Raw genomic sequence first — 16,612 nt, forward strand, 5'->3', positions numbered from 1 at the left:
TAGGTAAATGTAAACTCCGTCTGCTCAGAGCTCTGCACACTCGGGTCTGCCATCAAACACACAACTCCTGAACGTGTCATCAAATCTAACACTTTGGAAAGGTGTCCACACAACGAAGCAGCCAGAGCCATGGTCAGGCCTGGAAACATCTTGGTCGCCTGTGTAGGCTGGCTGTAATAATGAAATAACACTGTTATGAAACCTGTTCAAATTTCCTTCCAATTGGCCTAAGAGCCATTATCTGTTTTCTGAAGAAGAAAACGTGAACATCCATTTCCTTAATGGCCTCCAATAAAATGACACAACCCCACAACAACTCGAGCGTGGAGCTCCTGGTCCTCCCAGGCCCGCCCTTCCTCGGTAAGAGGCCTCCCTTCCCGACCAAAACCTCCAACTCGGGCAGGCCCCGCCGGGAGCCCAGCTAAGACAGGGACAACAGCTGGGGAGGATCCGCTTCTGCCTTCCCCAGCTCCTACCCACACGCACAGCCCCACAGCCCTGACGCCTCTGCTTACACGCAGGGAGGCCCCGCCATGACCCACCACAGGGCGCGGGGAAGGCCCGCCCGAAGCAGCGAGCTCTGTGACGAGCCGTCCTGGAATCAGTACAGGCGGTTGGTCAGGGTGCAGCTTAGAGTAAGGTTTACGGAACTGCACAACCTACATAACCCCTCCAACAAGTCACTGATGCGTGTTCCTCACAGACCAGCACACACACCGCAGTGAACCCGATGGAGGACACTGCCAGCCCACGGATCACCAGAGATGCTCACTCAAGAATGCAACTCAGAGGAGCTGTGCCCGGCTGCAGGAAATACTAAAGGAATAGGTAACAGGAGCTGAAAGTAAACACACTCGTGCTGCTCTCAAGAAGCGTCCCACGGGGGGAGACGGCAACAGCCAGAGTTCCCACGGCAGGTGGGATGTGGTGAGATGTCAGTGCAGAGCATCAGTGCCTGCGCTGGGGGTGGGTGCAGAGGAAGCCAGGAGCCAGAACGGAGGGCGCGGCAGCAGCGGCGCCAAGGTTTACAAGGAGGGGAGTCTAAATGGCCTTCAAGCTGGGGAGCCAAGAGTTAAGCAAATCCTTGGTGCCGCCTGGTGGACAGCCTCCGTCACTGCAGCACAGACCTCAGATGGCCACTATGATGAGCCTTCAAGACCAGTCACTTAATTATTTTCTCTCCTCATGGACACTTTGTTTACACACACAAATGACAACTCTCAAAAATAATTAAGAGGTCATGCCCGTGTGCTGCCAACCAGGGTTTCTAATCAGCCTGGTTCATTAAATTCTAGGCAAAAGTAAAGAAGCTTGACATTTTAAGATTCATTGTTTAAACTCATGGAAATCTATCATTTCTATTAGATTTTTAAAAACTCTCACCCAGCTAGGGGGCCTCCAATACTGCTTTTGAGAACCTGCATGGACACAGGAATTCCTAATAAGAACCACAAAGTGTGACTCTTCCACCCATGATCTTCTCACAATATTTCAACAAAAGGGGGGTAAAATATTCTTCCCAGAAATAAAGAGAAAAATAGAAACTCGGCCACTCACTATCTGCTCTGATTCAATCTGCTTTGTTCTCAGAAAGTAAACATGTTTAACTTGTCTAATACAGGAACCAGTATTATTTGGAAATTCAGAAAACTCATTGTTTCTTCATTGAATTTAAAACTTAAAAAAATAAAAACCCTAAAATATTTTAAACTTCTTTGTAGACAACTCAACCTACAACATAAATTCTTCCCACTTTCAGGAAAATCGGAAGACCTTCAGAAAATGTTTCTAGAAAATAGGGGACCAAAACAGAACAGTTCAGCAAATTGAAACCCCAGAGACCTAAGGCCCTGCACTAAGTTGCAAGTCACAGAATCTTCTTTTTTCATTCATAAAATGGCTAGTAACAATCCCCAAGCAGTCCGTCTCTGAATAGTTCTGTAGACACAAAGACACATTAATTTAAAAAAATAGAAAAAATGATTTTGAAATCAGCAAGGCCTATGTAAAAAGATATTTTTGTAGTAGACAACATTCAAGAGACAGGAATGTAACTGCATTTGGCACAAAAGATGGTTCTGCACTGGGACAGGCGAAAAGTGGGATTAAGCAAGATGAGACCAGTTCAACGTGAACAAAAGGGTTTCAGGAGAAGAAAGTAGGCTGGACACAAATGATGCCCTAAACAAACAACCCAAGGGCTTAACCGATTTATCAGTAAATTAGCAGTAGTCCTTTTCATATAATATTTAGGCATAAAAATACTTTACAAAGGAAATTCTTGGTGCTGTTAAATTACCAAAAAGCACTGACCTCGTGTCAAGGCTGTAATGAAAACTGGAAATCAACCGGGAGTGACAAGAAAATACTATATAATCAGAAAGCTGGCACTCACTCATGACCTGAGATACGTTTCCATACCTGCCGGCCTGAGCTTGTTTCTTCCCACCCAAGAGTTGGAGATGACAATTTGCTCCCCCGTCTCACCCCCAACTAACTCCACACACACAAAGCTGGGCCTTCACGCTGACTCTGTGCCAGAGAGACTGGCCACAAACACCACCCAGACTAAACCTGCTCTCTCATGTCATAAGCACAGCATCACAGGGAAAAAACATGTACCGGCAAGACTCAGACAGATGTAATGTATCTGGTTACATTCCCTCGGTAAGACAATAAAAAGACATTCCAAAAATAAAACTGTTAGACACATCAAGAGATGAAGCCCTTAAAACAAAGTCAGACTAATCAAGTGAAAGAAAGAGACCATGATGGTGTGATAAACAGGGAATCCTGACCTGAGCGGACAGAGGGACAAGAAGCAAGAGAGTCACGGGGTGGGGAGTCAACGGGTGTGGCCGCCCCGTGTGCTACCTGTGAAGCTACTTTGGACGCTCAAACCCCAGGAGACCATCCTTCTCACACTGGGCACCCGCCCTGCGAGGGGGCGGGAGATGCCAAGCCAGTGGAACAAGCACATCTTCCCAGACGGTCACTTCTGCTGAGTGATTTAGGATGGGGGTAAGGAAATATATATATTTATAGATTTGCTTGGTTTTTAAATAAGACTTTTATTTTTATTTACTTTTTGACCCCAGCCTGTGGCAGTGAGAGCGCTGAGCCCTAACTACTAGACCACCAGGAAGTTCCCAAGACTTTATTATTATTATTTATTTATTTTGGCCTCATCACATGGCGTGCAGGATCCTAGTTCCCTGATCAGGGATTGAACCCGTGCCCCCTGCATTGGAAACATGGGAGTCTTAACCACTGAATCCACCCAGGGAAGTTCCATAAGGAAATATTTATCCAATAAAAGAGCTGATTTCAATTAAATAGATAAAGAAATTAAGACTGCATAAAGCTAAAATAAATTTAAAAAAACAATTGCTGATCACATCAGCTGACACCTCGAAATCTCTGAAGGCATTATTTTCAATTTCCTCCCCCTCCTGGAATTAGTGGAAGTTTGGATAATGCTGTAGAAGAAAAAAAGACTATTAAGCACTTCTCACAGGACACCACCACTGCTGAGCCGTCAAATCTAAAGCTCACTTTCTTGCCAGGACAATTACAATGTTCAGGCTGGAATATTCAGGTATGTTTCATTTGCCTGGATTCTATCTCTTCTTGAAATAGGCACATGGCTGACCTAAGCTATAATAAAGGGGGTGATTGTGATTAGAGCTGTCAGATGACTCACTTCTGATAAAATCACTGCCTCTCATCTTCCCGCGGGCTCACGTTCACTCCAGTCCTATGACGCTGCAGTTCTTTCCTACATATTCTAGCAGACATTTCTGCCTGGCTAGAAGGAATCCTCCTCTTGGCCCATTTTCTGCTCTTATTTTGCACGCCAGCAACTATCACTTGTAACCTCTCCAACCACACCATGTTTCACCTCCTGGCCTTAAGCTTCTACATATGAAGAGCAGAACCATCCCTTCACTGGAGATTTATGAGAGCTTAAAGAACAACGCTGTGAATGATGGGCAATTCTCATACAAGGAGACAGACCCACGTTTGGACTTCCCCCTTGACAATTACTAGCAATGTCACTTGGACGTGACCCCTTGAAACCTCAATTTCCTCCAATAAAAGAAGGTAATCCCTACCTGTTTGTAAGAGCTGTTTGTGAGGACTGACTGGGATGGCATGAACAAAGCTACATACATACCGGGAGGTATACAAGGCCCCTGATAAATCCCAGGTCATCTGCTCCACTGCCTCCAAAGTACACATACTAGATACACATAAAGCTTCGTCACTAGATAGAAAAGTAAACAAATACATTATTTTTATTAGCTATGTTCTACTAAAATAAGTTCAGAGTATAGTTGTAAACAAGAAGGAAATACTAAATGGACAGATTTAAGAAAACAAAACATGAACTGCCATACGTAGGTGCAAAGCATTCCCTGGGAAACAGGATCCATGATTCAAATACGTATTTATTCCTTGAGAGGAACAGACCCACTTCAAGGGCTGGGCGATGCCATGTCCCCTTTCTTAGCATCTCTTAAGGACATGGTTTTACCCATAATGGTTTTATTACAAATTGCCGGAAAATCACCTGAATTTTTAGTTGGGCATTCAGGGTGAGCATTTGCACCTGATACAAATCTTACTTTTTTTTAAACTTTTTTTTTGAAGTGTAGTTGATTTATAATGTATTTGTTTCAGGTGTACACACACATAGATATTCTTTTTCAGATTCCTCTCTATTACAGTCATAACAAGATATTTAACACAGTTCTCTGTGCCATCCAGCAGGGCCTTGTTTTGTTTTGTTTTTTAAGGGCCTTGTTATTTATCCTTTCCTTTTGTCTTCTTCCCTAGACAAGTGCTCTAATCCAACTGCCTGAGGGACTTACTGTTTCTGAGCATACACCCTACTCTCTCCTGCCTCTTCCGCTTGCCTCGCTTTGCCTCCCATGTCTGTTTCCCTTAGCCAAATTCACCCAAGTTTATACGTGTATAGATTTGTATGAATACATATATTTTTAGCCCAACGCAATTCTTAAAATGGGGAGCTCTGAGACAATTTTTCTAATTTAATTTACTAACGGATCATATTTTCCTTTCATGCTAATAAATACACTAAAGATTTTTAAATGTAAAATTCCACCTGAAGTCAAGTTTGATCTCAAAAATGATGCTGGGCTTCCCTGGCAGTCCAGCGGTTAAGAATACACCTGCCGTGCCCTGTAATGTTGTGCGAGGCCTCCACAACACTGCGGGTGTTCAGAGCTTCAGCAAAATCTGAGTGCAAGTTATTAAGTAAAAGAATGGATAAAAGTTGTTGACTCAAAGACATTGAGAGAGAGCGAGATGACTTCCATGATGTGAAAGAGAGGAAAGAAGGGGAAAAGTATCCAAGAACACAGTCTGAAGCATGTCATTTATAATTCCACGTACATTCCTCCCACGTGACAAGTACTTAAAGATTTGCTGAATTAAAAGATTTGCCAGGGTGAACATGAATAAGTCCTATCAATTACTACAGACATGGAAAACTAATGTTACAGGTTCAGAGGCCCCGAATCTGAAAGAAAAGGCCTAAGACTGATAATGCTTTAAAGCAAAAAAACAAGACTGTTACTCAGAGTACACTCCTCAAGAAGCTCACCGTGACTGCCCTCACACATTCATCACCATGACACCAATTAGGGTCAGAAGAGCTGACGGGTCTCTTCTAAAACTCTTTGAGAATACCTATACACGCCTGTATGGCATTCACTGATCTACTATTTAGTAGAAAAAGCAAGGTTAAGTCTTACTAGTGGTTAACTTTGTATAACCCAGTGTAATAGGATTCTGGTATACAAAAGATATACTAAAGAGGTATATACATTTGCTTCATTCTGAATTGCAAATTTAAAATGTGTAAGGATGGTATATGAAACACTTGTACACCCTTCACCTGGATTCATCAACTCTGAACATTTTGCCCAATTCCGTTTATCACTCAACCTTTTTCTATGTTTTCTCCTTAAACCTTTTGTATTTCTTAAGAGCAAAGACATTCACTTACATAATCAAAGTACAATAATCAAAGTCAGGAAATTTAACACTGATAAAATATAATTATCTAACCTACAGACCTTAAATGTTACCAGTTGTCCAAATAAAGTCTTATTCAGCAACTTTTGTTTTTCTGATCTAGGATCTGATCTAAGATAACACAATGCATTTTATTTCATGTATTTTAGTCTTTAGTCTCCATTCATTTTGAACGGTTACTATCTCAAGCCTCTGTCTTTGAGGACATGCCTCTGTCTTGGAGGACACTAACATTTTTGAAGAATGTGAGTCAGCTATTTCATGGCATGCCCCTCAGTTGGGGTTTGCCTAATACTTCCGCATGGGGACACTCAACAGTATGCATCTTGGGCAGAAATACCAGAGGTGATACTGTGTCCCTCTCAGCGTGACACACCACAGGTACAGTTTATCAGGAAGTCTCTGTTGCCACTCCTTCACTCCCACAAGCACTTCTGGAACACTCTGAGCGTGTGACACCTCTGTGGACACCTTATAGACCCACACATCACTGCTCCTCAGAGCCAGACAGGCTGATCAAAAGCCAGTCACGGGGGACAGCATATACCCTAAAGTTGTTTTTATTTTCCTAACTGTTTCTCAGGTCATTCAGTTTTATCAGAGACCGCCTTAAGTAACTATGTAACCTAACAGGTGGCATCTACCAAACATCTGCTCCCTCCAAACACACCCACTCTTTGGCTTCCCAGGAAGTCCTTCAATCTCGGTTTACTGACTCGATCACTTCTCTTATTCCTCCTTACCCCACTTCGTTCCTGGGCACGCGGTACATCTCACAGTACATCGACTCAGCCACCCTCTTGGCAGAATCCTTCATCTCACCCATCAGCAGGAGCAGTCTACCTCTCTCACACCACTGATCACACTGGCATATATCTTCATTCTCCCTTTCCTTTAATCCATAAAGTTCTCAAATGTCATGCATGTTAAAAAAAAAATTTTTTTTTCACCTTTAAAAAAAAAAAAAAAAAATCCAAGCATCTAAAAGAAAAGCTTTTCCTCCCATTTATTCAACTAACTGGGCTTCCCAGGTTGGCTCAATGGTAAAGAATCTGCCTACAGAGCAGGAGCCACAGGAGACATTGAGTTCCATTCCTGGGTTGAGAAGATCCCCTGAAGAAGGAAACGGCAGCCCACGCCAGTATTCTTGCCTGGGAAATCCCATGGACGGAGGAGCCTGGTGGGCTGCAGTCCAAGGGGTCACAAAGAGACCTAAACGACTGAGTGCCTGAGCACATATTCAACTATTAATAACTGCAAGCTGGAGGTCTTCCTCAATGTTTCCCTCTTCTTCACCCCAAAAACTGAATTCGTGATTAGTCTTTACTGTAGTTCTCTATTTCTCCTCACTCCACCTGCTTGAGTCCAGCCCGTATCTATAACGATACCTAAATCCCACAACTCTGCTGTTGATTCTAAGTTCTGAGCTCACACCGCTCCATCTTCTGGAGTTCCCATGCTCCCCCTCCTGCCTCTGTTCACTCTTATTCCTCCATCAAGATCTAGCTCAAAAATCACCTCCTCGGGGGACTTCCTTGGTGGTCCAGTGGTTAAGACTGTGCTTCCAATGAAGGAGCTAGAGTTCAATCCCTGGGCAGGGAACTAAGATCCCACAGGCCAAAGAAAAATAAATAAATCCCCTCCTCTGTGAAGTCTTCCTGACCCTTGCAAATACGGCTGGTCACTTCTTTTTGACACCACTCCATCTATGCATGTATACATCAGCTCACACTGTAACATAATCAGCTGATAACAAGTCTGCCTCCTTTTCTAAACTGTGCACTCCTTGAAGTCAATGGTTGCTTTTTAACCCATCGTTATATCCTCTATGCCTGTCATTCCAACTGCTCAATAAATCCTTGTGAATAAATGAAACTAAAAAGTTGAATACAGAGACTTCCCTGGTGGTCCAGTGGCTAAGACTCTGAGCTCCCGAGGCAGGGAGCCTGGGTTCAATCCCTGGTCAGGGAACTAGATCCTGCCTGCTGCAACTAAATATCCTGCATGTAGCAACCAAGGCTCCGTGCAGTCAAATAAATAAATAAATATTTTTAAAAATAATAATTCTAAAAAGTACAATACAGAATGAGATTATAATCTCATGCACAGAAGCCTCAATGTTAAAACATGTTTCTACCTGGTAACTAACTGTTTTCTTTCCATCACTTCCAGTCTGAGGTAAGGTCAGCGGTCCAGACACGATCCAAACATCCTCAAACCTCTCTGTCAGTTCTCGACAGTACATTTCTATTCTGAAAAACAGAAAGCAAAAAGATACATGATAGTCTCAAACCCAAATGTAGAAAAGCAGCAAACCCTATCAAGTCCTTAGAAGCGGTTACAAGAATACTGAATTACAGAAATCAATGTAAACAGGTGAATATGGCATAAAACATTAAGAAACAAATAAGCAACATTCTTCCCAGTTTGCTGTATGAAAAAACTTAAAAAAACACATGCATTTATACAACTATCTACATTTTCCTGTGTGTCCATTCAATGTAAAGTTTATGACTACAATTTTGTTTTGTTTCCTCCCTTATTTTTCTATACCAGTAGTTCTCAAACTTTATTCAAGAATTATGTATCATTTCAACAAGTTGATATTTTTTATGTAACTACATCCATTGTAGGACAATCAGGTTTATCCTAGCATTTCTTAAATACTGTCACACTGTATTAATAGCAATGAAATATTAGTAGCGTGAAATGAAATATTATTAGTAGTGTAAAATGAAATATTAGTATTAGTTTTAAATAATTAAAAGACCCCCTGACATAACTGAACAAAAGCATCTGAAAAATAGAGAATGCCTAGATGATTTTATACAATAGTTCCTCATCCACAGAGAATACATTCCAAGACCCTCAGTGAATTCCTGAAATTGCAGACAGTACCAAATCCTATTTATACTATTTTTTCCTATACACATATATCCATGATAAAGTTTAATTTATAAACTAAACATGGTAAGATCCAATAATAATAAAATAGAACAATTATAATATGCTATAATAAAAGTTATATGGGTGTAGTCTCTCTCAAAATCTTACTGTACAAATTCATCCATCTAAACTAAGCCCTTATCATGCTTAGTGGCTGTAATTTATGCAGCTTGAGATGCAACAGCAAAACTAGATGAGTTTTTTCTTCACAATTTCATAGATAAAAAGATTCCTTCTTACCTTACATCACAGCAATTTCAGCATACAATTTTTTTTTTCTTTCTTAACTCAACAACTTTTACCTTTTCACTTAAGGGAAGCACTTTACAGCCTCTCTTCAGCCAATCCAAGTTGCTACCATCACGACTCTCGCATTTTGGGGCCATTAGTAAGTAATGTGAATACAAGCACTATGAAAGTGAGATGGTTGCTGACCAACAGGTGGGATACACTGGACAAAGGGAGAATTCACATCCTGGGCAGGACAAGGCAGGAGGTACTATATTTTTTTTGAGAAAAATCTTTATCTTTTTAAAAAAATTTTAATTTATTTGGCTGCACTGGGTCTTCATTGCTGTGCATGGGCTTTCTCTAGTTGCAGCAAGCAGGCTCTAGGGCTTGGACTCAATAGCTGTGGCCCATGGGCTGAGCTCCCCACGGAACGTGGAACCATTCCTAAGCAGGGACCAAACCCAAGTTCCCCGTACTGACAGGTGGGCTCCCAACCACTGATCACCAGGGAAACCCGGGAAGCAGTGGGTTTTATCAGGTCACTGGGCGAGGCACCAATTTAAAACTTACGAAAATTAATTTCAAATAAATAAATCATATTTCTGGAATTTTCCACTTAATATTTTTGGACTGCGGCTGATGGTAAATAACTGAAACAGCAGAAAGCAAAACCACAGATAAGAAGGGGCTACTGTAGACAGCTTCTATCAAACACTGGTCGTGGTTGTGTTCAACGGTATGTTCTCAAAAGGCTCAGCAGCTCTTTAAATACAAACAGAGAAAAATACAGAGCCCTGTGCCTAATGCATAGTGTTCCACTGCGTCAGTAATGTTTCCAGTCGTTTCTTCCAGAACTTGACTTGTGACCAGTGGAAACAAGACCAAAATGGCCAGCTATGGATTGAAGTCTATACTTCCATAGAAAACTATCCCAAAATCCAGCAAAGAACATTAGTCCAAAGCATTTATCTTCCGTCCTGTTAGCATTTGAAAAACAAAAAACAGAAGGAACAGCTGAGGCACACATTCTCCTGTCATATCACTCATCTCCCACAGAATCACATTTTAAAAACTCTCCCTGCTCACCTGTTCCAATATCCAGCATTATTATCAAAATTCTGAGGCACAATGTTAGAGAGGTAAAAGGTTTCAGCCATGGCCTTCTGTGAAAAGAAACAAAAACAGTAACACGCACTGAAATGCCTTCCCCTTTGAGAGAGGGAACCAGTTCTTTAGTGAAACCATAGCCCCAGGCAATTACAGCTGCTATTTGCTTAGATACAGGAAAGCCACAACTACTGCCCGACAGAAAGCTCAATAAGGATTACCATCAGAATAAGGACTGTAACAAAAGAAGTAGTTTGGCGTGCTAGCTTTCTTCACAATTTATTAAATTCATACATGTAATGTAGACTATATGAACAAAAAATTTCCACTATATAGCTAAAAGGTGAATTCTAGTGTTAAGTCTCTGGCAAAGAGTTTCTCAACAAAGGTCAGCTTTCAGGAACACAGCAGTATTTAAGCAGTATAGTATAAACACATTAGTTCAGAAGTGGTACCAAAATTTCCTGTTCTTTTGAATTTCTGCCCACTGTGTGTTCATTCAGGCTTCCCTGGTGGTTCAGACACTAAAGAATCCGTCTGCAATGCAGGAGACCGGGGTTGGATCCCTGGGTCCGGAAGATCCCCTGGAGAAGGGAATGACTACCCACTCCACGATTCTGGCCTGGAGAATTTCATGGACAGAGGAGCCTGGCGGGCCCATGGGGTTGCAGAGAGTCAGACACGAATGAGCAACTAACACATTTTTCAGTGTTCATTCCCCTCACGCTTCTGACCTGCATGCCCAAGGCTCTGTCATCAGGTTTCCGTGATCTACGCTAACTGCCAAGGTCACCAAATACTCTTCAAAAAGTGGCTCTCAGGCTTGCATGCACACTGACATAACCTACAGAGCTTCAAAAATGTGGATGCTTGGGTCCCACGCCCTAGGACTCCTCATTTAGCTGCTCTGGTTACAGTCTGGGTACCAGGATTTTTTAAGACTTCCCTGCTTCTTATAATGAGTATCCAAGGTTGAGAATCACTGTCTTAAAGACAATAATCACCAACAGTTCATGTAATAAATCTCAACGTTAGAAAAGTTATTTCTCTCCTTTTTTGGCAGAAAAAGTATCCTGAACTAAAGGAGGCTACAGAGACATGACAACTAAATGTAATATGTGACTCATGAATAGATACTGAATTTTTTTTAAAAAGTTGTAAATGACATAATTGGGACAATTTGGCAATTCTGAACGTGAACTCTATACTAGATATTATTGTACAAAAACACATTTGCACAATTTCTTAGTATAATGATACAACTTGATATACATTCAAATATCCTCATCCTTAGATAATATAATCTCCCAAACGATCTACCTAGGCATGAAGTGTTACCATGTCTGCAATTTACTGTCCATGATTTAAGAAAATTTATAGATAAAGGTATCAAGATGCATTTTCTGTCCTATCCTCAACTTTTCTCCAAGTCAAAATATTTTTGCTGTGCTCTCAACTTTTCTACAGGTCTGAAATTTTTCAAGATACAAATGAGTGAGTCGTTTAAGCTCATATTGGCTTTTGCATAGCTTTTAGTTTTCCTCCCTCAACCCCTTTAAAAACGCTTGAGCATCTGAGCAAAGAAAAGAAGTATAATCAGGAAGAAAACTACCAAGTTGAGTATGAAAATTCTCAAGGGTTAGGGTTTGGGTCTTAGGTTAATTTCCAAGTCCCATGGAACGCATAATACCAGCCCTGTGTTCCCATCCCTCCCGAAAAATATGCCTACAGTTGAGAATTTGTTATCTCCTGCTGGAGCCATGTGGCCTCGGGACCACCCACTGCCAACATAGTCCTCGTTGAAGGCACTGAAGGCTGGAGGGATGTTGGGATCCGGCTTGAATTTACAATGTTTTCTGTCTGCATCACCTGAAGAAAAAAGACACACCATGCTCAGTGGACAAATCTCTCTCAAGATTCGCTAAGCAAGGCAAGCTGCCAGCTGGTATCTCTTTGAGCAGCTAGCAGGTAGTATCAATCCTTACTGATGGCATGCACGTCTCAAGTTCCTGGGATAGTTCAGATACTTCATTTGAGTTTAGCAAGAACTAAGTCTTGCCTTCAGTCCCCCTCACCCCATAAGGCTACAGAAACAAAAGCAATATGGCTTTAGTTTACCAGGACCACTCTGACCCTCTCTGGATTCTGGCATTCCCCCAAATATTGGCCTGGCAAAGCTCTATCATCATATAGGCTCTTCATGTATTTTTTTTAAGTGATTTTTTTTCTACATACTGCTAATAACATTTCTTGTTTTTGGCAGGAGAGTTAACCTAAATAACTTAGCCTGTCATTACTAAAACTGTGAAACAAATGCTTCACACTAAAATCAAGGAAATCACAGGTATATTGCTTCTTGTTTTCAAATAATACTAATTAGCTCTATTTCACCTCCTCAAAACTATACAGCTCACATGATTTACATTATGAAACACAGTGCTTTTTCTTAGATACCTCGGAAAATAATAACTTAAGCGCAAGATAAAATTAGTAAAGCTGAAATCCCATCATGGGTAAATTGTATTTAAAGGAAATTTATCAGGCTTGAGACTAAATCACGTGAGTTTCTCTTGATGTCAATTTATAATCAGGGACTTCCCTGGTGGTCCAGTGGCCAAGACTCCATGCTCCCGAAGCAGGGAGCCCAGGTTCGATCCCTGGTCATGGAACTAGATGACACATGCCACAGCTAAAAGATCTCGTGTGCTGCAGCTAAGGCCCAGGGCAGCCAAATAAATAACTTTTTAAATTTATAATCAATTTCACTTGCTATGATGAAGTTTACACTTAACATCAGTTCCCTTCTAGCAGTATGCATATTCCAAAGTGAGAGTGAAAGTTGCTCAATCATGTCCGACTCTTTGTGGCCCCATGGACTATACAATACAGTCCATGGAATTCTCCAGGCCAGAATACTGGAGTGGGTAGCCTTTCCCTTCTCTAGGGGATCTTTCAACCCAGGGATCGAACCCAGGTCTCCCACATTGCAGGCAGATTTTTTTACCAGCTGAGCCACAAGGGAAGCCCAAGAATACTGGGGTGGGTAGCCTATCCCTTCTCCAGGGGATCTTCCCAACTTAGGAATCAAACCAGGGTCTCCTGCATTGCAGGCAGATTTTTTACCAGCTAAGCTAGCAGGGAGGCCAAACATATTCCAATCCTCCTGCTATTCTGCAGGTTAATGTGTACTTTATGAAGACACACACTCATTTTAATATATTTAAACACTGTATGCACTATAAAGCAATGGAGAAATAATTTGTAAATTAATTTGTAATTAATAGCAAATTAAACGGCAAATAAGGAATGGAAATAAAACAAGTCTGACAAAGTAATAGTCTTCATACAAAAATTTCCTACAAAATTCAAAAAAGAATATGCCCATTGAAAATGGTAAAGAAAAATTCACAAAGAAAGAATAAATCACAAAATATTAACCCTCAAAGTGAGGGTTAATTAGCCCTGGTAACCAACAAACAGTAATGGTGGGAGTGTAACAACAAATAGGACAGTGATAGTGGGAGTGTGAACTAGAAAGGCTACCTAGAAATCAATCTAACAGTAAATAGCAAAACCTGGTCATCTTGATCACAGGAATGCATCGAGACACGAGGACATGTGAACAGACGCATGCACCTGCCTGCCTCTCTAATCTCAAATCACGTCCTCCCTCCCTACAGCCAGGCTGGCCTTCTTTTAGTTCCCCAATGGAACAACACTCTTCACATGGAGGCCTCTGAAGAGGCAGCTTTCCCGTCTGGAATGTCTGTCCCTGTCTGGAATGCTCTTCTCCGTATCCCGCTACCCACCCAGCTCCTCTGCCTGGGTAACTGCCATCCACTCTTCAGGCCACTTTCTCAGAGAAGCCTCGCTAAGCAGTATCAGGTTCTCCTGCTATAATCTCTCATCATATTCTTTATTGTTCCTTAATTACACAAACTCAACTTGCAATCACTTTTCCTCCAAAACAGTTGTTGCCAAGTATAACTACACGTTCATGAGTATTTGATAGGTCAACCAAAGTGTCCTGGGAGTAGAGACCATCTACTCTGGTCACTCAGAGAACCCCAAGGCCCAGCACAGTGCCAGGCATTTAAAGAATGTGTGTGGAGGTTGTGAATGAGTGGTGCTCACGGCAGCCATATTTGTGACAAAGCCTCCAATTCATGTGTCAAGATACAGATCCTCTCAACCCCTGAGACAGCCAGGCAGGGTCCATTTATCTAGTGAGCCATACAAACATTTTCTACAAGCGCTGTAATGTAGAAAGGGTTGAAATTATTAATAACCCTCCTTGTTCTCAATTTGGAAAGATCTTTCATCAACGCCTTTGCTTGTAACCACCTACCCATTATCTTGCTCTTGGATATGTGTTCAAGAACCCATCTAGGCACCCGCTTTGATTGATCATAAGACAAGGCATGGTTAGTGTAACACCTCGTCTCTGTTCCAGTTAAAGGGAATCCAAATTGTTCCAAGACAGCCCTTTCCGAAGAACCTAAAAATGAGAAAGGGTGCAAAAATAACAGTTAGTGACTTTTATTAGGAACAAAAAATAATAACGAAGGGGGTAAGACAAAGGACTGGGTTGACCATCACATTAACCAGGTGATCTCATTTTTGCAATTACTTACAAGGCAAAGAAGAGAGTAAGCAAAATACTAGTTTGGCCTAAAATCAACTGCATAATTCTATCCAAGTAAACTGTAGCTATTTCATTAACTGTTAAATAAGAACCCGATTTTACTGGTCTTTCACATCGAATTTTCGAATCTCTGCACCACACAATGCAGTGTACTCAAGAAAAACTCCTGTCGTCGATATAACTGAATGGGAGGCAGCCTACCTATTCACCATGCTTTAAGAGTTAATGTGGGGACAAAAGCACAGACTTTTAATTTTTTTTAAGACCCTCATTCAGGGACTTCCCTGGCAGTCCAGTGGTTAAGACCCCAGGCATCCAATGCAGGAGGTGCTGGTTCAATCTAGGGTCAGGGAACTAACATCCCACATGCCTCGCAGCAAAAAAAAAAAAAAAAAACCCAAACAACAACAAGATCACCTCACTGACACTCTTCCTCAATGTTCTGGTACTGAGGCAGAGATGTATGCTGCAGCAAGACAGTGGTAAAACTGGCACAGCTTTTCCTAGTGGGAGAAAATTCCCTGTCCCTACTGAACAGGGAATCAGTTTCCGAATAACCCTCTCTCGATGACCTCTCCAGGTTTCAACTCACCAGAGTAGCTCTCTCGCGAAATGCCAAGTGTCAGAAGGAGCAAATGAAATGCGCGTGTTGGAGGCAGAAATGAGCATGAGCTCATTTACTTTGTCAAACATAAGGTACACCTGGCAACTTGCAGATTTACTGGCGTTGAAGAAGGCTAGCAGGTGTTCTTCATTTAAACAATGATCAAAGGAGGACAGCTCAGGGATCTGCCAGAACAGCGCTCCCTAACCTTTTTGGCATCGGGGACTGGTTTCCTGAAAGACAATCTTCGCAAGGACCCCGGGGGTGGGCCTATGGTTTCAGGATGATTCAAGCTCATTACATTTACTGTGCACTTTATTTCTATTATTATTACATGAGCTCCACCTCAGATCATCAGCCATTAGATCCCGGATCTTTGGGACCCTTGTGTTAAAACTATGGGGTCCTTCGTTCATTCATCTATACTTACTAGACGCCAATTATGTGCCAGGTACCGGGCCGTGTAAATGGTGGAGAACAAAACTTAAAAAAAAAAAAAACACGGTCCAAGCGCTTATGGAGCTAACAATCAAGGGGCGGACAGAAGACAGTGGAAAACACGTGTGGGGATCAGTACTTGGGGGACAGTAGACCCCGGCGGGAAGGAAGTAGACGGAGCGGGCAGGTGAGACGCGACGTGCGGAGAGGAGGCAGAACCAAGAGACTGGACAGCGGACGAGCAAGGGCTGGGCGAGCGGCGACAGCGGCGTCCGTGGTTACGGCTCCCGTCCGAGGCAGCAGCCTGGACTCGAGATCCGGGGGCCCACACACTCACCGTCCGGCTCCCTCACCACCACCGCAGGCTCCGCGTCCCGACTCCGGAGGAACTGCACCACCACGAGGCCAGTGCTTGCAGCGCCCGCGACAGCTCCGGCCACGAAGCCTCTCAAAAAGCGCCGGGACCCTCCGAGACGGGAAGCAAAACTTTTAGCAGCCATCTTGCCCGAGACGCTAGCCTTTTGCCGCAGCGGGTGCACGCGGCAGGTCGGCCGCTTTAAAGCCAATCGCAACCACGG

General features: G+C 42.4%; 1 protein-coding gene across 9 annotated transcripts in view; it reads right to left on the reverse strand.

Moving 5' to 3' along the window:
* Positions 1–16,612, reverse strand: part of EXOG (exo/endonuclease G) — a 57,599-nt gene extending 40,987 nt beyond the window's left edge. For all 9 annotated transcript variants that reach the window (XR_006264448.1, XR_006264446.1, XR_006264445.1 and 6 more), the window contains exons 1-5: positions 16,372–16,612; positions 14,696–14,845; positions 12,077–12,216; positions 10,327–10,403; positions 8,201–8,315 (exon numbers count right to left, since the gene is read on the reverse strand). Coding sequence is in view for 1 of the 9 variants with exons in the window: in XM_043442344.1 (XP_043298279.1) it covers positions 8,201–8,315; positions 10,327–10,403; positions 12,077–12,216; positions 14,696–14,845; positions 16,372–16,534 (645 nt within the window). In the remaining 8 variants the exon portion in view is untranslated. The remainder of the gene's footprint in view (positions 1–8,200; positions 8,316–10,326; positions 10,404–12,076; positions 12,217–14,695; positions 14,846–16,371) is intronic.

The sequence above is a fragment of the Cervus canadensis genome, chromosome 22 (genome assembly GCF_019320065.1).
Source record: "Cervus canadensis isolate Bull #8, Minnesota chromosome 22, ASM1932006v1, whole genome shotgun sequence".
Lineage (NCBI taxonomy): Eukaryota > Metazoa > Chordata > Mammalia > Artiodactyla > Cervidae > Cervus > Cervus canadensis.